The 27,510-nt window shown below is 43.5% G+C and overlaps 1 protein-coding gene and 1 non-coding gene across 5 annotated transcripts in view; both read right to left on the bottom strand.

Moving 5' to 3' along the window:
* Positions 1-4,719: 4,719 nt before the first annotated feature.
* On the bottom strand, positions 4,720-4,823 carry LOC128778404 (U6 spliceosomal RNA). Its single transcript, XR_008423995.1, has one exon. It is a non-coding gene; the product is annotated as a U6 spliceosomal RNA (small nuclear RNA).
* An 8,141-nt stretch (positions 4,824-12,964) lies between these two features.
* Positions 12,965-27,510, bottom strand: part of OTULINL (OTU deubiquitinase with linear linkage specificity like) — a 34,806-nt gene continuing 20,260 nt past the window's right edge. For 2 of the 4 annotated variants that reach the window (XM_053906895.1, XM_019450778.2), the window contains exons 2-8: positions 21,965-22,124; positions 21,845-21,876; positions 21,652-21,743; positions 20,198-20,347; positions 16,906-17,034; positions 15,531-15,800; positions 12,965-14,608 (exon numbers count right to left, since the gene is read on the bottom strand). In XM_053906895.1, the coding sequence (XP_053762870.1) occupies positions 14,435-14,608; positions 15,531-15,800; positions 16,906-17,034; positions 20,198-20,347; positions 21,652-21,743; positions 21,845-21,876; positions 21,965-22,124 (1,007 nt within the window). In that variant the 3' untranslated portion in view covers positions 12,965-14,434. Of the gene's footprint in view, positions 14,803-15,530; positions 15,801-16,905; positions 17,035-20,197; positions 20,348-21,651; positions 21,744-21,844; positions 21,877-21,964; positions 22,125-27,510 lie in introns of all 4 variants that reach the window. The other 2 variants (XM_019450779.2, XM_019450780.2) reach the window with 2 other exon arrangements.

The raw sequence follows: 27,510 nt of genomic DNA, 5'->3' as shown, positions 1-27,510 counted from the left end.
TCTGACTTAAGTAAAAATGTTGTGTAAGAGGTCAGAGTACATTTCCGTAGGAGTCCTTGGGTTCATTAACACAAAAGTTGTAAATAATACTTCTCTTCCTGAGGAAAGTGTATCCATCTGAGTAGGCACACAATGGAACCCCTAACACACTGAGAAGTTGGGAAATGGATCTTGAGTCCAAATGTTTCAAAAAGTAAAAGCTTCCCATGTCCATTCCATAATGATTCTTTACTCCTTACCTCTTCCTCTAGTGATTGATTGCTTTCTTTAACTACAAGGTCATCTGAAAGATGGCTGTTCTTCTCTTGTGGCACACAGAATCTCAACAGTCTGTTGCCGCCCTCCTTGATGACTTCCCCAACTTGCCTGTTAGTCCTCTACTCATCCCATTTGCTCTTTGTTCATTTCCCCCCTTTATTTCCTACTATTGGTTTATTAGCTATACTTCTACATTCTAGTTTTTAGTGGTTGTGCTAATGCTGATAGCCTATCTCCTTAACTTACCAAGTCTATTTTAAATGTGGGAACGTTATGTAATAACAACAGTATACTTCCATTTTCCCCTTCCATCCTTTGTGTTATCATTGTCATACATTTTGTTTCTGCATAAGTTATGAAATACACGTTATTTTTGTTTTATACGTTAATTACATCTCAAAGAATTTTTTTAAATGAAAAGAAAACACTTTCGTATTTACCCACATATTTACCATTCCCTGTGTTCTTCATTTTCTTGTGTAGATCCCAGTTTTCATCTGGTTTTATTTTTCTTCTGCCTAAAGAATGTCCTTTAACATTACTTACGGTAATGTTCAATTGCAAACTCTGTCAGCTTTTTTTACTGTTTATTTATTTTAAGAGAGAGAGAGAGAGGGAAACAGACTGAGTGGGGGAGGGACAGAGAGAGAGAATCCTAAGCAGGCTCTGTGCTGTCAGCTCAGAGCCCAACGTGTGGCTTCATCTCACTAACATGAAATCACGACCTGAGCTGAAATCAAGAGTTGGATGCTCAACTAACTGGGCTACCCAGGCGACCCATCTCAGCTTTTGTTTGTCTTAAAAAGGCTTTATTTCACCTTAAGCTGAAAATTTTATTTTATGTTACAGTTTTATTTATTAAATAATCTCTATAGCCCATGTGGGGATTGAACTCATGACCCCACAATCAAGACTCACATGCTCTTCTGATTGAGCCAGCCAGGCACCCCTTAAGTGGAAAAGAGATTTTTGCTGGATATAGAATTGTATGTTGACCATGTTTTATTTTTTTCATTCTGCAATTTAAAGATGCCATACCATGGTCTTCTGACCTGCATCATTTCTGAGAAGAAATCTGCTTTCATTCTTTGTTCCTCGGTACATCATGTGCCTTTCTCTGGCTGATTTTAAGATTTTCCTCTTCATCACTGTTTTTCAACAATTTAATTATAATGTGCTTTGATATGATTTGTGTGTGTGTGTGTGTGTGTGTCCTCTTTGGGATTCATTAAGGTTTGTAGATCCATGGGTTCATAGTGTTTGTTAAATTTGGAATTTTTTCAGCCATTGTTTCTTCAGATATTTTTCTGTCCCTTTCTCCTCCCTACCACTAAATCACAGTGTTCTGGGATGTCAATTACACATACAATAAACCACTTGATATTATCCCCAGGTCACTGAGGCCTCATTTATTTTTTTTCCATCTTTTTTTCTCTGTTGCAGATTGAATTGTTTGTATTGCTACCTCTTCAGGTTTGCTGATCCTTTCTTTTCCCATGTCTCAGCTGCAGTTAATCTCATCCAGTGTATTTGTTTTCATTTCAAATATTTTAATTGTTATCTCTATAATTTCCATTTGGCTCTTTTATATCTTCACACACTCTCTCCATTCTATTCATATTAAAGATCCATAAACATAGGGTATTTATAATAGGTATTTCAAAGTTTTGTGTACTAATTCCACCATCTCTGTCATTGGTGGATCTTTTTCTATTGACTTTTTTTTTCCTCCTGGTTATGGGTCACATTTTCCTGATTCTTGGCATGTCCAGGAATTTTTTACTGGAGGCTGAATGTTGAGTTGTTAGGTTATCGAGTATGTGAACTTTGCTGTCTTTCTTTGAAGAACATTGGCTTTGTTCTGAAAGAAAGTTACGCTATTGGAAGGTCAGATGGGTTTGATCTTTTCATGGCTTTTTAAGAAACTGTTACAGGGTAGGTCTGCGGTTGCCTCAATTCAGAGCTAGTTTAGCCCTAGTACTAAGGTGTGACCCTCTGGGTTTCTTGAATCGTCAATTTGGAAGCTGATTTTCTTGAAAGCATAATGCTGGAAGATCCCTGGCCTGACCTTGGGAAGAGATTCACAAAATCCTTTCTTCACTATGGCAAGCTTGAAACCAAAGCGTTCTGAGGAGGGAACATGGGATATGTGGTCGGCTGCAGGTGCACAGAAGAACCAAGCCAACGGCCGGATGCTGAGAAACATTTAGAATGCTCCCATAACGAAAAGTGGCTGTCAGGTACTCAATCATTAATCACAAGGACAGCAGTTCAGTGTGATAATTGGTTCTCTCTGTATACAAGGATTTAATAGCTTTCTTGCCTGCCACATAGATGATGCTGACCCTCCCAGCCTCTGTTAGTAGACAATGGTACTAAAGATTGTGTTAATCTAACTGTGCGTCTCCTTAGGACCATCAGTCTACAAATAGGAACTTTGAGGCATTATTACAATTTTGAAAAGGTTGTCCCTCATCATGTGTCTTTGCTTACATTCCTAAACTATATAAACCTCTTTAAATGGTTTTATGTGGAGAGATTCTTTTCCAGTTAATATTTAAAGATGTTTATTTTGTTTCATCCACTTGAAAATGCCTTTGGTTACAACTCTTCATCACTGCCCCTTGTTCAACATAAAAACAGACATAAAAAAAAATGGAAGCTTCTCAATATGTGTGCCAGTTTAAATTTCCACCGGTGTCTAAGAGATCCCGGCATAGTCAAGACAGTTCTCTATCCTAGCAAGGTGCTGCCTGAGGCTTGTGATGTGCATACAGCTGGGCAAAGCAAGGCTCTGTGTCCACCAGGGGCTTGAGCTCACGACCTCAAGATCAAGAGTTGCATGCTCTATGGACTGAGCCAGTCAGAATCATTTTCTACCCTGGTCTGCACCCTAGGAAATGGAGCCCAGGGCACTACTTTGTCCTTATTCTCTTGCCCTCTGGCTGCAGGTTGGGTTTAGCCAATGGGAGATGCCAGTAGGAGATGGAAGGGCAGGACGAGAGATGACAGTCTGGGATGTGTCTTCTCACTGTCCCCTTGCCTCTGCTCCTCCAGGACTACAGCTCCTGCTGGCCAGTCCCCTCTAACCCTGCAGCCCTCTCTGGGCTCCATTACCTTCATTTTCTCCCTTTGTCTTTTTGGCTGTGATGACAGTAACAGCTTCATGCCAGGGCTGGTTCCTGGGTGCCTCAACAGCTTTTGTCGGTTTCCTTAACCTTACTGGCATCTCTGTAAACCATCCTTCACTAAATGGCTCTTCGTTTGAACCATCAAGTGAATGCTGTTTCTTTCCAGGATTCTGACTAATACACACGTTAAGTGAAAAAAGAAGAATAAAAAGCTTTGTATAGACCAAAACAAAACAAAATACCCCAAAACAAACAAACAAAAACACCTAAAACTGACATCGAAAGTCTCATTATCTGGGGGCACCTGGGTGGCTCAGTTGGTTAAGTGTCCGACTTCAGCTCAGGTCGTGATCTCATGGTTCATGAGCTGGAGCCCCACATCAGGCTCTGCGCTGACAGCTCAGAGCCTGGAGCCTGCCTCGGATTCTGTGTGTGTGTCTCTCTCTCTCTGCTCCTCCCCTGCTCATGCTCTGTCTCTTCCAAAAATAAATAAATATTTAAAAGTTAAAAAAAAGAAAGTCTAATTATCCGGAGGTGGTTTAGGAATAAAGTAAGGAAGATGGTTTGGAATCATTTGAAACTATTCCACCATTTCTATTTTTTTGTTGTTTAATTTTTTTAATGTTTACTTATTTTTGAGGCAGAGACAGAGTGTGAATGGGGGAGGGGCAGAGAGAGAGAGGGAGACACAGAATCTGAAGCAGGCTCCAGGCTCTGACCTATCAGCACGGAGCCCGACGTGGGGCTCGAACTCGGGAACAGCGAGATCACGACCTAGACTGAAGTCGGATGCTTAACTGACTGAGCCACCCAGGCACCGCTATTTATTTTTCTTGAGCTGGAGTAACTGTGTGTACATAATAGGTAACTATGGGTATAGCACCATCAATATCTGTTTTATAAGGTACCAACTTCCAACTTCGTGGAAATTTACTACTCGTGGCACAAGGAGAACAACAAATAAGGAAGTTGTCAAGGGACCTGGAGGAAGTAGACAAGGCTTCTTCCCACATGGGTATTCAACTTGGCGACTGAGGTCATTAGAATAAAGCTTTAAGTCTGACTACTTTTGTTACTATGGTTTTCTTAGCATTTGTAAGCACATTTATACATTCCATTAGGTCTCGATGATCATGAACTTGTAAGAAATATTTCCTCTTCCCTGTATTTATTTTCATTTTTTTAATTGAAGTATAGTTGACATACAGTGTTATGTTAGTTACAAGTGTAGACCATAGTGATTTCACAATTCTGCACATCGCCCAGTGTTCACCGTGATACGTGCAGTTATCATCAGTCACCAAACGTCAGTACAGTATTATTGGCTATAGAAAAATATGGACACTTCATGAATTTGCACATCATCCTCATGCAGGGGCCACACTAATCTTCTCTGTATCGTTCCAGTTTTCGTACATGTGCTTGCTGAAGCACATGCTTTCTTGCTTTTTTTTTTTTTTTTTTTAAGCCAAACATCCCTTGGCTTAGTTTAGCAGTATTGTTAACCTCTGAAATGTAGCTAAGCTTACTGTCCAACACAGATGGGTCCAGAAATAGATTTCGTGGGTTATCCATTTACAATACCAAACTATCCTTTCTGATATCCACTATGAGGTTCTCCAAAGAGTTCCCCTTATTCTTAATGTCTAGAAAACCACAAATACAATCTCATTAATGAGAACCACCACCAGGTTTAAGCCTCTCAGGGCCTGGGTACTCTGTTTCCCAGCCCCAGACTGTGTCTTAACATACAGAATATCCTGTAGAAGTCATAATAGGAATAGGGAAAACGATATCTCATTACAGTAAACATAAAACTAACTTTTGATAGAGCTGTTAGGAATTCTGTGCATGAGGTCCCAGATAATCAGATTTGACCTTCATGTTTCTGTGTAAGAGCGGGGGAGCCAATTTCCACCGCCGTGGAAATTTACTACCCGTGGCACAAAGAGAACAACAAATTAAGGAAGTTGTCATGCAACCTGGAGGAAGTAGACAATGCCAAATCCAACCTTTGCAACATGAAGTTTGAGTACTGCAGCCAGAATGCATCACAGACCTAACCCACTGCAGACTAAAAGGTTTGCTGCAAATGCACCTACGTGAGGTTCAGAGGACCTGGGACCTGGAATCCACTTGACATCAAAACACTGCAGGAAAGCTCCCAGGACTCTGGTCTGCATTTTTTGTTAACGGGAATAACACTCACTCCTGGGGTTCTTTGGTTTTTGTTAAGTTTATTTATTTTGCAAGAGAGAGAGAGAGAGAGACAGCGAGCTCGTAAGTGGGGAAGGGGCAGAGAGAGAGAGAGAATCCCAAGCAGGCTCTGCACCATCAGCTCGGGGCGGGCGCTCAACCTCACAAACCATGCGATCATGACCTGAACCAAATTTCAAGAGGGTCGCTTATCCGATGGAGCCACCCCAGTGCCCTTGGTCTGCATTTTTAAAACACCACACGTGTAGCTGCTCAGCTAACTAAACAGATCAATAGAAACAAACCTTTGCAGGAGGGGGATTACTCTGGGCACCTGCAACTTTTTCTTCTTTTTATCTTCACCTGACCACTGAGAAAAGTACTTCAGGAGGGCAGCCTTGTGTGACAGTTACCCTGACACTCGGGTGCCAGCTGGCATTTGTCTCTGCTCATCTTCAGTGACTTCATTAATATTTTTATCAGGAGGATGTTCACTGATAAGAGTACTAACCTTAATTATATGCTAATCTGAACTAGATTCTTCTTCTCCCATCGTTGACGGTCACCCACGTGTGCACCTGAGCTGTGAAAAGCTCCACAAACAACAGATATGGTTCAAGGCACACGGGGCTCACACCCGCTTCCCAGAAATTTTGAATCTGTGCTGCCGACACACTGGCCTCACGCCCTGGCCACAGATGCTTGGATAGAGTGGGCCATGTGGTTCAAGGGCCATGGGTCGGCTGAGCCAACCAGATTCTACTTCCTGGGGATTTGAACTGGTGGACTCAGATGCAGCTTGCCTCAGTGGTGGGAGCAGCCAAATGTGCCAGGAGGACGAAGAGGGGGAGCCGGAGGTAGAGAGAGACCAAGAGCAGTACGGAGAAAGAGATCGTGAGCCACGAGGCCAGAGCTCATCTGAACCGTGAGACCCACAGCCGGAAACCTTAATTCTTGGCTCTCCTGGGCCCAGGCAACTGCCAAGGGAACTGGATGTACTTCCTGCCCTGTTGCTCTGTGGGATTCTCGCTTTCAGGCTCACTTAAGTGCTTTTCTGTCATCACAACCCAAACTGCTTGGACAGAACCCAAAGCAGGTTAGGAACCTCCTACTTCTTGCATTCCCGACCAGGCTGACTTAGGCTCAGGCGATATTTCCTACTAATCGTAAAACAGCCACTTAAGCCGCTAACCATTTCTCATTCGCAATAAAACCCACAGAGAACTGGAATTCATGGATTTTCCAAAGCTCTTCCTTAGTGCAGCAGTTTAGCTCAGGGCCTCTCTTTGGCCCACCACATAGGAATCCTGCAAATGCTAAGCAGAGCGGTGGTCGTGTGCAGCTCTGAAGACCGTCAGGAGCCAAGGGGAGATGAGTACCTGGGTCTTACAGCCTGGTGGAAAACCTGTTATTTAAGTACGCCCTCCTACCTCACTTGCCACCGAGAGGTATTTTCCTCTGTGCTGGTGATAAGCCTCTAGGCCTTCACTTTTCCTGATTTCAGCTGCACACGGTGGGTGAGTCCTGCTTCTGACTTTGACAAATATCTGAGATGCACTCAAGTGTTCCTGCCATGGGTGTGCAGGTGCGGGCCGCCCGAGCCCTTGCTTTCTTTTAGCCACACCGCCCTGACCCTACATCGCTGTCTCCACCCTGGGGCCTCCAAGGAGGCTCTCAGAGCCCGGGCTGAGGTCAGGCCTCTTTCACAGGCATGGAACCAGGCACATGTGCTCCCCTGACATCTCAAGGTTCGGTTCATTCTTAGAAGTCCGTGACCCCACTTCATAACGTCCTTCCACGAGCCATATTTACTTAAGAACCTGTTTCTGGGTGAGGCCGCTGTCCTTGGTTAATTTTAACCTCACTAGAGACAGAATGTTAGCAAGACTTGGTTTGACCTCTCATGTCTACTGTGGCCGTTCCATAGGTCACTGTGACTTGGTGGCTACGTCAGGGTGTCATTGACTTCAGGAAGCTTCCCTCCCCAGGACATCTGAAAACGTGCTCTCTCTAAGTTCCGGATCAATAAAAAGAAACCGCAGGGGGAAATAATCCCACTTTGCTTCTTAGCTGTACTTGGCTCTCATTATCAACTTGCAACTTGGAATTTACTTGATATCTGTATGAGCTCTGTTCCACTCACAATGATACGAGACCCATATCCTTCCCCACCGGAGCTTGAAATCCAGTAAAGAAATAACGTGTCGTGATAAAGATGGACCAGTAACAGCAAAAACCCCACAAAACAACAACAACAACAAAGCGCACCGCTCTAGGCAAAATCCCAAGCCCCTACATAAATAGCATCAGAATCTATTGATTCTTTCTTGCAATCCCTGTTTCCGTGCTTCTGGGTGTGCTCTATAGGCCCGTGTCACATTGTGAACCCTTTGTTGTCCGTCTGTCTGCGGTAACACGTACAGAAAGGGAGAGGAAGCGTTTGGAAACTTTTACAGCAACTAGATCTCAAGGTAACATTTTTACTGTGCTTTACAGAGATGCCACGTTGCAAAGGATTGGAAACTTTAAGAAGCTGTGCCTCTCTGTGAATCGTTTTACAAGCACCGTTCTGCCACGGTTTTCAAAGGGAAGAGGCCACGTTCCTTCCTGCTCTAAAAAGAAAGCCGTGAGGTGTTTCCTTTTCTTGTACAGCGCAAGATGTATTTTCATAGCTGTTTGCTCTTGTAAAGACATACAGGAGGGACAGCCGAAAATGCAACTACTAAATATCACGGGTCCCACGAGCAGATTCAAGTGTTCCGTTATTACCTTGTGAAATATAAACCAGGTGGAAACATTAATTTCTCATGTACCTACCACTGACTAATGCATTAAACATAGATCACACACTCACCAGTGCTGAGTTTTTCTTTTCATCTCTCCAGCATGTTGAATTATAGCTAAAGTGGGGGGAGGGAGGGCGCCTGGGTGGCCCAGTTGGTGAAGCATCCTACTGAGGCTCAGTTCGTGATCTCACGGTTTGTGAGTTTGAGCCCTGCATTGGGCTCTCTGCTGTCAGCACAGAGCCTGCTTCGGATCCTCTGTCCCCTCTCTGTCTGCCCCTCCGCTGCTCTCTCTCCCTTGAACATAAATATTAAAAAATAAAATAAAATAAATTATAGCTAAAGGCCACTTCTGCTAAGAAAGATGTATTTATCTTTCCTATTTAACTACAATAATATGAATATTTTATAAAAAACGCCATTTTCACCATCAGCGCATCTCTGCTCCTTTTTTTATGTACAGGAGTCTGAAAGTTCCAGAACACTGAAGCAACTTTCCGGGTCTTTGTTCCCGCTGTTGATCATTTTGCACCAGCTGCTTCTCTTTCCCTGGCCCCAGGGGCCTTTCCATGAAGCTCAGTTCAGCAGAGAAGCCAGCACCCAAAGGAAATTCACACACACGCTGACAGGTACTTGAAGCGCTTCCCAAGCTGTTTCCCGGATTTTGGCCTTGGGGATGGCAGTGATAACAAGAATTGGGGCCAGGAAAGTCTCAGGCTTTTGCGTCTGTCCTGATAAATGTGTTGATCGATGGTAAGGTGCAATGGAGTAAAGCTATACAGTGTCCATGAAGCATCTTAGCATTACTGACCTCGTTCTGTCTTTTCAGACTTGAGGGTGAAGAGAATAAAACTGTAAAATGCTGTGCTTATACCTGGTTTTAACACCCAACCTCTATTTGGTTCCAACCTCTATTTGGTTCCATCCATGTAAGGCTTTATAAATTAGGAACAAAAAAAAAATTCTTTGCTTACAAATAAGCTATTTAAGTGGGGAAAAAAAAAAACCCACATTTCTGTACGTAGGAATGCTTTTTGGAACACATTGCCGGTTTAAATAAGCTACCTGTGCAGATGGGTTTTACAACCCAACCCATCTGGACTAAGCCGGAAATACTTAAAGCAAGCATTTTTTTCAGTTTACAGAAATCCTCTTGACTAAGTTTTCCAAGAATCATCACAAGGGACACTGATGGAAACAAAGGGACTTAAAGATCAGCCTAAGCCCTGATGACACTGATAACAAGGACCAATTGTTCATTATATACAGCAAGTTGGGCTTGATGTTATTTATTTATTTATTATTTATTTATTAAAAAGTAATCTTTATGCCCAACATGGGGCTTTGAACTCATGACCCCGACATCAAGGGTCACGTGCCCTATCGACTGAGCCAGCCAGGCGCCACCCAGAAAGTTGGTTTTTTTGTTTTTTTTTTTTAATTTTTTTTTAAGGTTTATTTATTTTTGAGACAGAGGGAGACAGAGCATGAACAGGGGAGGGGCAGAGTGAGAGGCAGACACAGAATCCGAAACAGGCTCCAGGCTCTGAGCTGTCAGGCCAGAGCCTGACGCGGGGCTCGAACTCACGGACCGCGAGATCATGACCTGAGCCGAAGTCGGCCGCCCAACCGACCAAGCCACCCAGGCGCCCCGAAAGTTGGTTTTTAAACAGAGAGTAGTCTTTTTCCAGAGACACCAGCCAGCATTAAACTTTCAATCCCACGCACGCTTCACCCACTTGGGCTGGCTTTGCCCCGTACTTGTTCCGACAGACCCCTCAACTCCTCAAACACAGTCTACGACTTTCAAGTGCAGTCACACAGCACATACCTCTGGCTGTTCTACAGAGCACTTTGGCCTAGGGGATGTTGGATACGGGAGTGAGTGGTTTTCCATTACTTACAAACCCTGTTGATATTAAACCCAAACAGAATCCAGATATGCTTTCGTTTTCTCGCCCTACAGGATAGGACGGGATTAAAACTAAAATGAATTAACAGAAGACCCAACCATTTTGAACAAGTGACATAAAAGTGATTGTACAATTTGGACCCACTTAATTTTGTGTCTGACTGTAAGACAGTCATTATGATGAAAACAGGACTTTTCTCTATAGAGAAAAGTGTACATAAATATGGTCAGTACTGAGGTAAACAATAGTCAACCTAATGACAGGTAACCCAATAGACTGTTAATGTTTTAGACCCGTAAAAATATATGTTGTTAGTTTTACATTTTACACAGTAACCAGTCTTAAGCAGTGGAAGCACATTCCTGTAAAAGCAACCGTACCCCCTTAGGAACTTGCTATTTAAGTGAAAACTAACACTAATTCTGAATTAGTCATTTCTTTATTCACATTTGTATAGGTTTCCACATATGAGGTTAGCTGTCAGTCTAAAACTTTACCTTCTTTAATGTGGTACTCAGAACTTAGCATTTTTTTCCTCCACAAGATTAGCTTCGACAGAAATAAAATGGTCTTTCTTTGATCTCACTAAAATATGAGAAAATCATCTGATCTAGAATAACAATTATTTTCATGCAAAATTCATTTGAGCAGGCAAGTCCTTGGAAAATTAACGTAAATGTCCCCTGATTCGGGCTCTTCTTCTCTCCTGGAGGCCAGGCAGATTCTACACTGGCTTGTCTGGGTCTCTTTCCCATACATAGAGAAGGCCCTACGGCTTCCTCCATGGGCGGAAAGGACTTTGGTTCAAGACTGTGATGGCCCACGTTCAAGAAACTCAAGTCGTCACGGTGGCCTGAATTGTACACAACTGATACAGTTCTTTGGGGACCTTTTAAATGGTGTGTGTTCCTAGGATGAAACCAGAAGCCCCCTGTTATTATTTCTTCACTTTGGAGGTGAAGTAGAACAGGATTTGCCTGATCCATTTGGTCACCCAAACCTCCCTTGCATTGGACTTCTGCATGGAAGTCTGGAGAAAATACTGAGGTTAGAAGGCCATGATATAAAGAATGTGGAAAGTCAAAGAAGTCCAAGTACCAGGTGGGGGAATGAAACCTGCCCCTCTATCAGAAAGTCCATCTTGACGATAAAAAGTGTTCTGGGGACGGATGGTGGTGACGGTTGCACAACAGTGTGATGTCCTTAATGCCACTGAAGTGTACATTTGAAGGTGGTTAAGGGGCACCTGGGTGGCTCAGTCAGTTAAGCGTCTTGACTTTGGCTCAGGTCATGATCTTGGGGCTCTTGAGCTCAAGTCCCGCGTCGGGCTCTGTGCTGACAGCTCGGAGCCTGGAGCCTGCTTCGGATTCTGTGTCTCCCTCTCTCTCTGCCCGCCCCCTGCTTGCTCTCTGTCTCTTAAAAATGAATAAACGTTAAAAAAATTTATTTTAAAGATGGTTAAAATGGTAAATTTTGCCACAGTAAGAAAGTACATCTTGCCACAATAAGAAAGTCAGTCTTGTACTACTATGCATATGACCCCTCAGTATGGACACATATGGCCAAAATTTAAGAGAAACATATTCTTAAGTCAGAAAGGGACAAGGGCGTATGTTTGCATTTTTGCTATAATCTTATCATTAAAACATGTGAGGTTAGAAAGACATTAAATGTTGGCATCATATAGGAAATTCACCTCCAGGTTCTTGTTGGCATTTAAAAGTGGTGGTAATTTATATGCAGTTCCCTCTAATTCATGTGTTATTCATTACACAACTGAATTAAAAATAAAACAAAACTGGAAACACCCAATACCTCCTCTCAAATTCTTGACTCAGTGCCTTCTGCAAACGTGGCAACTATTTAAAGGTCTTTACTTTTTACTTTCTTTGTACTGGGATGCCCCTTTTCCACAATTTGGTCTTGCCCCATCCTGCCCTGCCCCCCAACACAAGGTTAAGGATAAACATAATTGATTAGTATGTCACAGAGCTTTGGGCTGCTAATCCCTGGGAAAAAGTTCTTCCTTTCAATCCTGGACTGGTGTGGAAATCATAACACTGAGTAAGGAGATGCCAGGTGAGTGGTAAGGTACAAACGCCGGGTAGGTGCCTGGACAGCTCAACTGGAACCAAAGTCTAGAACAGACATGCCACGAGTATCAGTCACAGTGACCTGCTACAGGCTGTCACTGTAGCTGCCTATGAACACAAAGGGCAGGGTCCATTTTCTCATGGTCACAGTAATGTATCATGGGAAGAACTTTCAATGGGGTCAGTTAAATGACAGGAGTTATGCAAAACCATAGACACTTCCAAGCAGGAACGTGCTAGAAAGATCAATGAAGAACTCCCGTTGAGAACAAAAAGGACTCTTGTTTCGTGTGGCTATCAGGGTGACACAAAGCCCCTTGGTCTGAGCTAATTGCTTTCCAACTCTTCTACCAGGAAACTAACTGAGAGCAGGCACAGCACAGTGTGCATTAGACGTCTGGCTTGAGTAGTACACACGAGTGATTATCCCCAGGACAAAAGATCTGGATGTTGTTTTCATCTGCCACAGCAATTAATTTTATTTCTACTAGCACAGCAGTATGAACATGGGAGAAAACATTAGCATCAAAAACACTAAGTCGCTCTTAGAAAGGATTTGTAACTTTGAAGTAGCAGACCATTAGGCAAGATTTTAAAAGCTATTTTGTATTTATTGAAGTTCAAAAACAGCCTAGCAAAGTACCTTCAAAATAAAGATGACCAAAATAAACTAGAAAAGTATTTCCAAAATAAAGATGACCAAAAATTCGTTAGCTCGAGCGTATTAGTTGTCAGTTGCTGCTCTAACCTAACACATTACCATAAACTTAGTGACTTAAACAACACAAGCGTATTATCTTACAGTTCTGCAGGTTAGAGATCCGACACGGGTTCCGTCCCACTGGGCTAAAACCAAGGTGTGGGCAGGGCCACGTTCCTTTCTGGGGGCCTTGGGGAAGACTCTGTTCTCTTCCCTTTTCACCTTCAGAGACCATCCACATTCCATGGGTCATGGCTCCTTCCACCATCTTCAGAGCCAGAAATAATGTGTCTCTCTCTCTCTCTCTCTGTTCTGTTATTTTACATTTTCCTCTGATCCTGACCGTCTCCCAATTCCTCTTCTCCCCTCTTAAGGACCCTTGGGATTACACTGGGCCCACCTGGAGAACCCAGAATAACCTCCCAGGTCAGATTAGTACCTTCATCCCACCTGCAATCTTCTTCTTCTTTGCCATCTAACCCAACGTATTCCCAGGTCCCGGGGATTTGGACACAGGCATGGTGATCGGGGGGTGGCATTATTTTATCTACCACACGTTAAATACACAGGTAAATACACATTAGATACACCACAGTTTAGTATTTTGTAATAGTTCAATAGTTGTCATTCAGTTACCTTAATCTACAGAATTAATCTTTTTTATCATAAAACATATTCAACTGGCCAGATGCAACAGTAACAAAAAAGTGTAAAGTGATATAAAACAAATTGTACAAGATTACAAAGTAGTGATGATTTGTGTGTGTGTGTTCATATATGTATATATAAAACTATACAATGTATATACATGTGTATGCGTGTGTGTGCGTGTGTGTGTGTGTGTGTACACATACCCCATACACATAGTTTTACAGTTAATTAAGTGGTTCTAGAAAATCAATATACCATAAAGATTCCTGGGAAAGTAATGCTTATAAAATAAGGCCACGTTTATAAAGATCTCAAATCAGTCAAAGACAAGATTCCTAATGAGAACATCCAGGTTACAGACAAATTCGTTCCTGGTTAGTCCTTTCCCCTTCTCCTCTCGCTTTTTTTCCTGTTGTACTGCCCAGATTTCCTTTCCCGGTGCCCTTAAAGGCCTGTGGCATGTGAAATGACTAGAGCCCGTGTGAACAAGGTCAAACCACCAAACACAAATAGGCTGGTTTGGAGGAAGTCACTGGAAAACAAAAGCATGCCATCCGTGCACCTCTGTGTCCAGGGCACCTGCAGCTCCGGAGAAGAAGGTCCCGCCCCTTTCAATGGTCGCAACACCAGCTTTGGTTCTCCAACTGGACTTTGCTTGAACGTGTGACCGCTGTGAACGGCGAGGGCCGGTGCCCAGCCCACGCCAGACTTAAAAGACAGGAATGTGGTAGTGGCGGTCATTCTCCGTCAGCAGGGAGATCTCGGGCCACTCCCTGAACGGCAAGTCTGGGTAGCAGACCTCAAAGTCTCTGGAGTTAAACTTGAACAGTCTGAACACTTTTATCTTTATTTCAAGGGAGTGTCCAAGAATAAACATATCGATCTGGAGAAGAGACGAGAGAGAGGTCACAAACACACATTTCCAATTTCCCGCCCCCACCAGGGGAGGGAGCGTGTTCTCCTGAAGCTTAGGAAGCAGTGCCCTTGTTTACAGACCCACACATGAACCACCGAAAGGCCAGCGTCAGGAACAAATGCCCACGATGCGGAAGGCAGGGGACAAGCAGAGGAACATCTCTGTAGACTAGCATGAAGTTACAGGGGTAAAAAAAAAAAAAAAAAAAAACTAATAAAAAGTAAAGGATGCTCACGGTTAATATCACACTGTTTTCCAACTAGTTTTAGATAAATTTTGGTAAGAAAATGGCAGGCAATTTTGCACACCGCCTAAGAGAGCAAAGCAAAACAAAAGAAAACCTCTTTTCTATGGGAATGAAAAAGTCTTATCTGGATTTTAAAGTTTTCAATGATTTCTTTTTTTTTAACTTAAAGTTTATGTATTAGTTTTAATCATCTCTACACCCAACATGGGACTTGAACTCACGACCCGGAGATCAAGAGTCGTATGCTCTTCCAACTGAGGCAGCCGGGCGCCCCAAGAATTTCTCAATAGTGTCTATTTATCTGCACTAAGGAACCAAATGCTTTCCCAAACATTATCTCCTTCTCCGGCTGGACTTTCTCTCGGTTAAACTCTGCTGTGGGAGAACTGCCACCATCTGAGAAGCAGAGTGAAAGCTCAGAAGGGCCTCCAGCACCGCTCAGTGGCCACGGGGCTTGACAGACACACGGCAAACTGCACGGAGCAGTGAGGTTTTTACTCTTCTTTTCCTCCTTTCAGGGGCAACAACATCAAGCCACTACTTCGCCGCAGGTGGGTTTATCACCGCTGAAAGTAAACTCCACACACCTGTGTGTTTAGGCACTGCCATAGGGTCCTGAACACATTCTTCTGCCCCAATTACCTGCTCCAGTCCACATGTGTCGCCCACAGAATTCAGGTGGTTCATCATGAAGCTCAAAGGGTCAGAGGATGTTTCCCGGGAAAACAGGAGCCGAAAAAGACTGGGAATGACTTTCTTAGTCTTCATTTGCTCATAAACTTCAGTGACTTGATAGAGCATGATGAACTTTAAAGCTTCGTAAAGTTTATATTCCAGAATCGCATCAGAAAAGAGGATGTTGCACATACTTCCTCTCTTGTGATAATCTTTAATTCCACTAAATTCGGTCCACTGGAAACACAGACGTGAGAGTGAGATTTACAGGGTAGGGGTGAATACCGACAGCATGGCATAGTTTTAAAGTACGTATAAAAATAAACCAAAGATTAACAGAGGGGACCTTTAACTTTCATTTTTGACCCTGATTTTTTTTTTAAAAATTTAATGTTTATTTACTTCCGAGAGAGAGAGTGAGAGACAGCGTGAGCGGGGGAAGGCCGGAGAGAGAGGGAGACACAGAATCCAAAGCAGGCTCCAGGCTCCGCGCTGTCGTAGGGCTCGAACTCACAAACCACGAGATCATGAGCTGAAGTCGGACGTTCAACCGACTGAGCCACCAGGCACCCCCGACCCGGATTTTTTTAACCACAAGTATATATTACTTTTATAATAACAAACTAGATTAAATATTTCTTTCAAAAAAGCACCACCGATTAGGTAAAAAACCAAGCAAGTCAGTTTCCTAAGACAGCTTAATACAGCTGGGTCGCACGGCAGATATTCCAGAGACGAACAGTAATAACTGGTATTCTTTCCCGCTCGCCATGTGCCAAGCACGGTTTAAAGCCACACGTATTAACTTATTCAATCCTCACAATAACAGTACAAGGGACACAATATTCACATATCGGTTTTACTCATCAAAAAACCACAGCACAGAAATTTTACGGTATTTACCGGGGAGGGTTCATTTCAACAATTCCAAATCTGTGTCTATTAAAAGGCAGGAAAACTCTTAGTTCAAATGACAGCGTCTGTGGTGTCCCCAAGTTATGAATGGGGCACATTCCAGAAGTGCATTTCTGAATGCCCTGTCTGGACCTTGCACCACATCTCTCTGGGGAGGACGAAGGTACGGGACTGTTAAGGTTTCCTGGCCAGCCCACAAAGGCCTCCTGAACCCATAAGGGGCCTAATTATCATGTACAACGCTGCTCTCGTTGGTTACTTGGAAGGAGAAACAACAGGAAAGCCCATCGTCAGCTCCTAGAAGAGGCGCTCCTGCCCACAGGTCCTCCCCGCGAGGCATCGGGTGACAGGCCTGACAGAGAAGAGTCACTCACTGCACCCGGGTGTGTGCTTTCACTCCTCGTCTTTTCTTCCCCCAGACACTCACCTGCGTTTTCAATAATTCCACACATTTACGTAACTTTCCAAACACATTGGAACCTGTATACTTCTCAGGACCAAAACTGTATTGCTGGATCCAATTACAACCTTGTGAAAAGAGCAGTTTTTCAGGAAGCTTGAAAAGGAAGGAGATGCCAACTGTGATTAGTACCTCAACGTTTACGACATTACAACCTAGAATATGTCACGGCACACGATCTTATCTCACTCAGGAATCTCCATTTAAAAAGACTAAATAAAAACATAGAGTTTCTTCTTTTAGATTTGTGGATTAAGTGATTTGGATCATATTCTTTCCCCCCCCCCTTTTTTTTTTTTTTTTTGAGAGAGAGAGAGAGCACAAGCAGGAGAAAGGGGCAGAGAGGGAGAGAATCTTTTCCTTTTTTAATGTTTCCTTATTTATTTTTGAGAGAGTGAGAGGCAGAGACAGAGCATGAGTGGGGGAGGGGGCAGAGGGAGAGAAAGAGAGAATCTTAAGCAGGCTCCATGCTCAGCGTGGAGCCCGACTTGGGGCTTGATCCCACGAACCACGAGACCATGACCTGAGCCGAAACCAAGAGTTGGACACTTGACCCACTGGGCCACCCAGGCACCCCACAGAGAGAGACAGAATCTTAAGTGGGCTCCACACCTAGCATGGAGCCCGACGCGGGGCTCAAACTCACAACTGTGAGATCAGATCCCGACCTGAGCCAACATTCAAGAGTTGAATGCTTAACCGACTGAGCCGCCCAGGTGCCCCTGGATCGTATTTTTTTTTTTAATGTTTATTTTTGAGAGAGAGAGGGAGACAGAGTACAAGGAGAGGGGGAGAGAGAGACAGTGAGAGAGAGAAAGGGAGACACAGAATCCAAAGCAGGATCCAGGTTCCAAGCTGTCAGCACAGAGCCTGATGCGGGACTTGAACCCACAAACTGTGAAATCATCACCTGAGCTGAAGTCAGACGCTTAACCGACTGAGCCACCCAGGCGCCCCGTGGATCATATTCTTAATTTACAATTTCACAGCTGATGAAAACCTACATGAAGATTTTGTCTATGAAACCATCTTTCTGCATAAAATACTTCCCAAACTGCCTAGGTACATCCGTTTGGAAATTATTTTTACCCTAACAACGCTAGAATACCGTAGCATATCGCGGAGCACATGGATTGTAGAATAAGGCACTTGGGGGTCCAAACCTCACTCTGTCATTCACCAGCCAAGAGACTGCTCAACCAGTGCAGATTATTTACCCTCTGAGCCTCATCCTCTACCATAAATCAAGGACAAGATATCCATTTTACAGGACTCCTGCTGGGACTAAGTAAGACCACAGAATTTGTAAGACTCTGATCCAGTGAAGGGATCTAGCCCATACCCCACTCCCCGGCTGAGCCTGGGGAGCCCCGGGGTGTGGCCATATTCTCTGTCCTCGGCAGCTGGCCGCGGGGCTGGCACACTGCACACACTTGACGAGCGCTTCCTAGATAAAATGAAACTAATAAAAGCAACTCTCAAGGAAGAAATGGGAAGGAAATAGACCATGTGCAGCTATATATATGCATATACTTTATATACTCCTATTTCTTTGTGCTTCTGCCCTTAAATGCACATCCTAGGTTGAACTTCCTACACTCAAAATAAAAATTCAGGTTGTTCATCAAGAATGTACTGCCTCAGGGCACCACAGTGGCTCAGTTGGTTGAGCGTCCGACTCTCAATTTCAGTTCAGGTCACGATCCCAGGGTTGTGGGATCGAGCCCTGCAGCGGGCTCCATGCTGAGTGTAGAGCCTGCTTACGATATTCTCTTTCTCTCCCTCTCTGCCCCTCTCCCCTACTCATGCTCGCTCTCTCTCTCTCTCTCTCCCTAAAAAGTAAAAAACAAAAAATAAAGAATAAAAATAAATAAATAAAATAAAATAAAGAATATACTGCCTTATACCATTAAAATGAAAAAAAAAAAACCAACACGGCACAGACTGGGAGAAAATATTTGCAAATCACATATCTGATAAAGCACTTGTGTTCAGGATATATAAAGAAATCTCAAAATCCAATCAGTAATAAAATAAAAAGGGGCAAAAGATTTGAACAGACGCTTCTCTAAAAAGATAATAATGGATGGCCAATAAGCACCTGGAAAGATGTTCCTCCCTCCTGACTAGCGGAATGCCAACTAAAAGCACAGTGACACCAGCGCACATCTATCAGAATGGCTAAAAAACCCAAAAAACAAAAAACCCCAAATCTGACAATCCTGGTTAGAACTGGGAACAACTGGAACTCTTACCCACTATTGGTGGAAATGCAAACTGGCTGCACCACACGGGCGATCAGTCTGGTAGGTTCTTATGAACTCGGACCTACACCTACCACATGAGCCAACAATCTCACTCCCAGGCATTCGCCCAAAAGGAACGAAAACTTCCATCCATACAAAATCTTGTATGGGACTGTCAAAAACTAGAGATAATCCAGATGTCCTTCAACTGAAGAACGGATAAACACACTATGTCATACTTACATCAAGGAATATCACTCAACAGTAAAAAGGAATGAACTACAAATTCACAGAATGTGGATGAATTGAAATGCATTTTTTAAAAAAGTTTTTTAATGTTTTATTTTTGAGAGACAGAGAGAGAGTACGAGCAGGGGAAGGAACAGAGAGAGAGAGACAGACAGACAGAATCCAAAGCAGGCTCCAGGCTCAGAGCTGTCAGCACAGAGCCCGACGCGAGGCTTGAACTCGTGAACCACGAGATCATGACCTGAGCCGCAGTCGGACGCTTAACTGACTGAGCCACCCAGGCACCCCTGAATTGCAATGCATTTTGCTAAGCGAGAGAAGTCAGATGCAAAAGGCTACACACTGGATAGTTCCATTGATATGACATTCTGGAAAAGGTAAAACCATAGGGTCTTAAGACCAACCAGCGATGGCCCTGGGCTAGGGGTGAGGAAGGGCTGACTACAAAGGAACAGTGGAGAATCTCTGGAGCGCTCTATGCGTTTGTTAAACCTCAAATAACCGTAGAGTAAAAAAGTGAGTTTCAGTAGACCACCTTGCTTCTGAAGAATGGATGCCCTTCTCGAGCAAAAATGGTGGCATCCAAAGCAAACACAACTGAGCATGGCGGCCTTTCTGAGATGGAGGGGGCCACAGGGCCTTCGAAGGCTCCTTCAACCTCGGGACGCACAAAGCCGCCCACTGAAGACCCAGCCATCTGCGCTACAGTTCTTGTCAACGCACCGTTCCCTGCCCCCCCCCCGCCCTGTTTCCAGCGGACATACCTTCACAATGTCTTTTTCTTTCATCCACGACGGAAAGGAGAGGCCCTGGCTGAATATCTGAAACAACACTGACCTCAGTGCGTCATAGTTGTCTCTCTTTACTTGTCGGACACATTTGATGTGATGCCTCCAAAACAGCTCCTCGTAAGCCTGTCCACACAAAAACAGAAAGTTCGTTTTCAAACCCTCTGGATAAGGGAATAGAGAGAGTGAATTCACTGTACTGTCAGCGAGGCATTACCCCCAAAGAAAGGGGGCAACAGAGACAATAACAATTATAAATTATGAATGCGACCACATGTCACTATTTTATTCTGAGAGCAGGGGAGGTGAGCAGGGGAGGGACAGAGAGAGAGGGAAAGAGAGAATCCCAAGCAGACTCCGCACTACCAGCACATAGCCCAATGCGGGGCTCGAATCTATGAACGAGGAGACCATGACCTGAGCCGACATCAAAAGTCAGAGGCTTAACCGACTGAGCCACCCGGGTACCCCATGAGGACATGTCATTTTAAAGGGGCATTTGTGGGGCACCTGGCGGTTCGGTAGGTTAAGCATCCAACTTTGGCTCAGATCATGATCTCGTGGTTCGTGGGTTTAAGCCCCACGTTGGGCTCTGTGCTGACAGCCTGGAGCCTGAAGTCTCCTTTGGATTCTGTATCTCCCCGCCCCCCCCCCCTCTTAAAAATAAATAAACATTAAAAATTCTTTAAATAAAAATAAAAAAAATAAAAGGACATTTGTGTGTATTGAGTCTGTGTCATGCTTTTTCAACTGACACCTTCCTGGAAGCCCAGGAGCAAGGGAATGTCATTTAGGGGTGACGATGGCTATAACGTGACCACAGGGAAAAGAAAATACTATATACATTTAAGACCGTGCTAAAAAGGACTTGAAACAAAAATTTCTTTTTTTTAAATTTTTAAAAAATGTTTATTTATTATTGAGAAACAGAGACAGAGCACAAGCAGGGGAGGGGCAGAGAGAAGGGGACACACAGAATCGGAAGCAGGCTCCAGGCTCTGAGCTGTCAGCACAGAGCCCGACGCGGGGCTCGAACTCACAAACCGCGAGATCATGACCGGAGCCGAAGTCGGACGCTTAACCGACTGAGCCACCCAGGCGCCCCTTAAAATAAAAATTTCTCATTGCTGACAAGGTTGGATAGCACTGCTGGGAAAAGTTACCAAGGTCGGTCCAATGGAAAATTCTAAAACTCCTCAGAATTTTACATCCAGGTGCCTAATCCCTGCAAAGACAGAAGTCCCCCCTGCTTGTCCAGAGAGCCCGTAGGCTTGGCGGGCAGAGCTGAAGAGTGCCACCCTCGAGTTTCCTGAAGTGACAGCCTACGGTACGCCATCGTCCACGCCCTCAGTAAAGCAGGGCGGAATGTTAGTGCCCTGATTTTTACACACAAATTCCCCATCGTCCGTGACCTGTATAAACTGACTCACCTTCCGCATCAGCTTGGCACGCGGCGTCTCTCCCTTCCATTCTCTGGCAGAGTAACTGAGGAGATCGACCTCCGCCTCCACGCTGAGGTTCCCTGGACCAAATCAGATAGGAAAGGTAGTGAATTTTCCCTTTTCCTCGCCCTTCTTGATCCCTCCCCGCACCTTAGAAATAAGAAAACATGAAAATACTTACTTTTGAACTTTCTCTGCAGATATCCAATCCACCTGAAAGGTAAAGGGAAAATAATATCAAAAATCTACTCTGGAAAGCAAGGGTCTACTGGTGAAACCGGAGGATAATACAACCACCTACCATTTCAGCCGGTGCCCTAAATAGGAGTGCATCCTCCTCACGTAGCAGAGGGCAGCCACCAGGAATGCTACCGCCAGCGTCACTGAGCCCCTGGCTATCTTCCACGCAGTATCCAAGGCTTGGCTGGTGACCAGCGTCCAGGAGTGAACCTGGTCACTTCCTGCAAAAATTTAATAATAGAAAAAAGACACATCACAATTACCCAAGTCTGCTTTAAGGGAGGGAAATATACCTCTCATTGTCCCTGCCAAGTGTCTGTCATTGATTACATAAACAGTTTTTAAGGCATTCAAAAATTCAATCTGAAAGTTAAAGAAACACCCAGTTCTCCTCTAATCAATGTCATATGTAAGAATGTCTTTGTCCCACACAATTCACGAGGAATAATCATAGAGTATAGGCTTCGGAATCCCTCAGACCTGTTCAAAACCCGTGTCTCGACTACCCTGGCTGTGTGACTGTGAGAAAGCTCACTTCTCTACTCCCAGTTGTCCTGACGGCAACACTGGGGGAAAATGCCGATCTCCCCGGAGAAAGATGGAATGAAATTAATTAAGAATGCACCCTGTGTTGCATATCTGCTGAATCCAAGAATGGTTCCAGCAGGGATCCTGCTCCACACCAGAGTCCTCCAGTGATGCCGCCACCATGTACCTCTGCCCACTTGGGTTCGTTTTGTTTGTTTTTTAAGTAGAGAGAGAGCACAATTGGAGGAGGGGGCAGAGGGAGAGAGACAGAATCTCCAGCAGGCTCCACGCGCAGCGCAGAGCCCAACGTGGGACTCAATCCCACAACCTCGGGATCATGACCTGAGCTGAAATCAAGAGTTGGACACTCAATTGACAGAGTGACCCAGGTGCCCCGCCTTTTTTTTTTTTTTTTTTTTAATTTTAGAGCCACTTGGATATTCTTAAAGCATTAGGAGCGATGATAGATGGCATCACGTTAACACACACAATGAGTGGTCCAAACCGCGGGCACACAGACATCATTTCCAGGGAGTGGACACCTCAGCAGAGCTGTGAGGTGGAGACAGATGTGTTGTGTGTGGTCCACACTGCAATTCCTGATTTGGCCAGAGAGCATGAACGGGCCTCAAGAGCTCCAACCGCATACTTACAATATCTTACTATGTGCAGCACATTCCCAATTGTATGATGCTTGAGCATGTAAGATGCCGAAGTACAAATGAGGAAGAGAACTTTTGAATAGTGGCCAAGCCTCCTGGGGTTCATTGTGAAATCTTTCCCTCCCTGGCACAAGGTTTAGTAAAATTCCAGTGATTAACGGTAGTAAAAGCCTCAGCAATTCAGAATCTACAGTTTTAGCATTTTTTTTTAAAGTAGGCTCCACACCCAATGTGGGGCCTGAACTCCTGGCCCTGAGATCAAGAGTCGCATGCCCCACCGACTGAGCCAGCCAGGTGCCCAAATGTTAGCACTTTTGATCATCCCGATAGTTGATGTACATTTAAACTCTCACAAGAATTTACTAGCAAATAAAGAAATAAAGTTACCAGTGAATGAACCTAGACATATTTGCAATTACTTAAAAGAGCATTTTCTTCTTTTTTATGTTAGTTATTATTTTTTAATATAATTTATTGTCAAATTGGCTAACATGCAGTGTGTACAGTGTGCTCTTTTTGGGGGGTAGATTCCCATGATTCCTCGTTTATCGTCAACACCCAGTGCTCATCCGAACAAGTGCCCTCCTCAATGCCCATCACCCATTTGCCCCTCTCCTCCATCCCCCTCCCATCAACCCTCAGTTTGTTCTCTGTATTTAAGAGTCTCTTATGCTTTGCCTCCCTCCCTCTCTGTTTGTAACCATTTTTTCCCCTTCCCCTCCCCCATGGCCTTCTGTTAAGTTTCTCAAATTCCACATATGAGTGAAAACATATGATATCTGTCCTCTGACTTATTTCACTCAGCGTAATACCCTCCAGTTCCATCCACATTGCTATAAATGGCAAGATTTCATTCTTTCTCATTGCCAAGTAGCATTCCATTGTATATATAAACCATATCTTCTTTATCCATTCATCAGTGGATGGATATTTAGGCTCTTTCCATAGTTTGGCTATTGTTGAAAGCGCTGCTGTAAACATTGAGATACATGTGCCCCTATGAATCAGCACTCTGTATCCTTCGGATAAATTCCTAGCAGTGCTATTGCTGGGTCGTAAGTTGTTCTATTTTTAATTTTTTGAGGAACCTCCACACTGTTTTCCAGAGCAGCAGCACCAGTTTGCACTCCCACCAACAGTGCAAGAGGGTTCCCGTTTCTCCACATCCTTGCCAGCATCTGTTGTTTCCTGAGTTTTTCACTTTAGCCACTCTGACTAGTGTGAGGTGATATCTCAGTGTGGCTTTGATTTGTATTTCCCTGATGATGAATGACGTTGAGCATCTTTTCATGTGTCTGTTGGCCATCTATCCAAAGATGCCTTCTTTGGAAAAGTGTCTATTCATGTCTTCTGCTCATTTCTTCACTAGGTTATTCGTTTTTTGGGTGTTGAGTTTGGTAAGTTCTTTATAGATTTTGGATACTAACCCTTTATCTGATATGTCATTTGCAAATATCTTTTCCATTCCATTGGTTGCCTTTTAGTTTTGTTGATTGTTTCCTTTGCAGTGCAGAAGCTTTTTATCTTGATGAGGTCTCAATAGTTCATTTTTGCTTTTAATTCCCTTGCCTTTGGAGACGTGTCAAGCAAGAAATTGCTGTGGCTGAGGTCAAAGAGGTTGTTGCCTGTTTTCTCCTCTAGGGTTTTGATGGTTTCCTGTCTCACATTTAGGTCTTTCATCCATCTTGAGTTTGTTTTTGTGTATGATGTAAGAAAGTGGTCTATTTTCATTCTTCTGCATGTTGCTGTCCAGTTCTCCCAGCACCATTTGTTAAAGAGACTGTCTTTTTTTTCCATTGGATACTCTTTCCTGCTTTGTCAAAGATTAGTTGGCCATACATTTGTGGGTCCAATTCTGGGTTCTCTATTCTATTCCACTGGTCTATGTGTCTGTTTTGTGCCAATACCATACTGTCTTGATGATTACAACTTTGTCGTAGAGGCTAAAGTCTGGGATTGTGATGCCTACTGCTTTGGTTTTCTTTTTCAACATTACTTTGCCCATTGGGGGTCTTTGTGGTTCCATACAAGTTTTAGGATTGTTTGTTCTAGCTCTGAGAAGAATGCTGGTACAATTTTGATTGGGATTACATTGAATGTGTAGATTGCTTTGGGTAGTATTGACGTTTTAACAATATTTATTCTTCCAATTCACGAGCACGGAATGTCTTCCCATTTCTTTGTGTCTTCTTCAGTTTCCTTCATAAGCTTTCTATAGTTTTCAGCATACAGATCTTTTACATCTTTGGTTAGGTTTATTCGTAGGTATTTTATGGTTCTTGGTGCAATTGTAAATGGGATTGATTTCTTGATTTCTCTTTCTGTTGCTTCATTATCGGTGTATAGAAATGCAACTGATTTCTGTACATTGACTTTGTATCCTGCGACTTTGTTGAATTCATGTTATCAGTTTTAGCAGATTTTAGTGGAGTCTTTTGGGTTTTCCGGGTAGAGTACCATGTCATCTGCAAAAAGTAAAAGTCTGACTACTTCTTTGACAATTTCGATGCCTTTTATTTCATTTTGTTGTTTGGTTGCTGATGCTAGGACTTCCAACACTATGCTAAACAACAGCGGTGAGATGGACATCCCTGTCATGTTCCTGATCTCAGGGGGAAAGTTCTCAGTTTAAAAGAACATTTTCAAAAACAGGTACTCATCTGTTTAGAACAATTAATTAGCTGTTCACTCTACATTTACTCCTGCCTAGATATTTAGTAAAACTTTGTGTGAGTTGTTTAAAAATGTAAAGCTAATAAATAAAACAAGTCAATAAAAAAATGTAAAAAAATGTAAAGCTATACTGCCTTTACATCTACAATTTAGATTTTTATTAATTCAGTGATTTCTCAACTGTGAAAAATTCTGACATATGTAAATAATTTTAGTAAGTCCTTAAATTCAGGAAAGACTAGAACTTTGTCTATGCGATACATAATTTCTTTTAACGTATTTATAAACTTTTCCTAGAAAAATGAATATTACACATGATTTTAGTTTGTTTTTTCTCTTCATACACATTAGACATCTTTTCATTTAACTACACATAGATCTACAATATTTTTTTTAAAGAATGCATAATATTTTAGTGTACATATAGACCATCACATGGGGTGCCTGAGTGGCTCTGTTGGTTAAGTGTCCGACTCTTGATTTTGGCTCAGATCATGATCTCACGGTTCATGGGATCGAGCCCTGCATTGGGCTCTGTACTGATAGCATGGAGCATGCTTGGGATTCTCCCTCTCCCTCTTTCTCTCTCTACTCTTCCCCCACTCTCTCTCTCTCAAAAAAAAAAAAAAAAAAAGATAGACAATCATATGTAACATAATCACTGCCTTACCAATAAACCGTTTGGATTATTTCCCATTTTTCACTCTTACAAACACTGCTGAGAAAGACATTATCTTCCAATAGTCCTTATGAAGACTCATGGTAGCTTTTAGGATAATTTCAAAAAGAGGAAACTTTGGATCAAGGGGTGTGTACGTTTTTAGTTTTGACAGATATTGCCAAAGCACCCTCCAAAACAAACCATCAACTAACACCCCCTTATATGTATGAGTGTCCCTGTGTCCCTAAACACCAGTTCCAGTCGTGATTTCTCACAGCCGTCCACATTTCTGTAGGAACACATTCACATTTCTTCTTCCAGGAAGAGCCTTTTAGAGCATCTGCCCATTTCCCACTGGGTGGCGCTCGTGTTTGTGTGGACTCAGAGGGCCTGCGGTCACTGAGGTGGGGTCTGGCTGCCGTGCCCTCCATGGGGCACACTGCTCTCATCTGTCACAGACTCTAACCAACCCACTGTAGTCTCGGGGTTACTTCCAGGCCTTTTGGGGCCCTTGATTTGAGACCCCCTAAGCCAGGGCCTTCTCCTGAGCATGAGGCCACTCCATAGCAGCTGCCCAGGGCTTCCACGGGACCCACTACAGATTGTGGCTCTCCTCACTCCTACACGCACACAACACACTTCCTTAGCCTAATGCCTTCATCCTTGAAATTAAGCCCTGCCTCCAACCCAGAAAAAGGATATGATCAACTTATTAGAAAAAAACATGTGAGGGCTCAGTATGCCTTTTCCGTGCAAACCTAGACTACAAACTTAAACTCCTGGTTTCCCCCTACCTAACTGGCACAGGTTTTGGTCAAGTGACTCAAACCAAAGAAGGACCAGGGTGCACGAACATGGCGGCTGGTGTGGATGCCAGGGAGCGACCTGGAGGAGGGAACCCGTAAGTCCCGTGTAAGTGGCTGCAGCTCACACAGCCCTGAGGTGTTTGTACAATATATGAAAATATTATAAGGAGTGGGGCTTCTTCATCTAAGGAGAGGAAGTGCAGTGTTTTAGTAGGAAAAAGTATGGCTCCATTGATAATTAAAATAGCTACAGTTCGAGTTTCGCTATAAGCCAGAG

The sequence above is a fragment of the Panthera pardus genome, unplaced genomic scaffold (genome assembly GCF_024362965.1).
Source record: "Panthera pardus isolate Hobbes unplaced genomic scaffold, ASM2436296v1 HiC_scaffold_2, whole genome shotgun sequence".
NCBI lineage: Eukaryota > Metazoa > Chordata > Mammalia > Carnivora > Felidae > Panthera > Panthera pardus.
The sequence above is the reverse complement of the archived record's forward strand: the minus strand, read 5'-3'. Positions and strand labels throughout refer to the sequence as shown.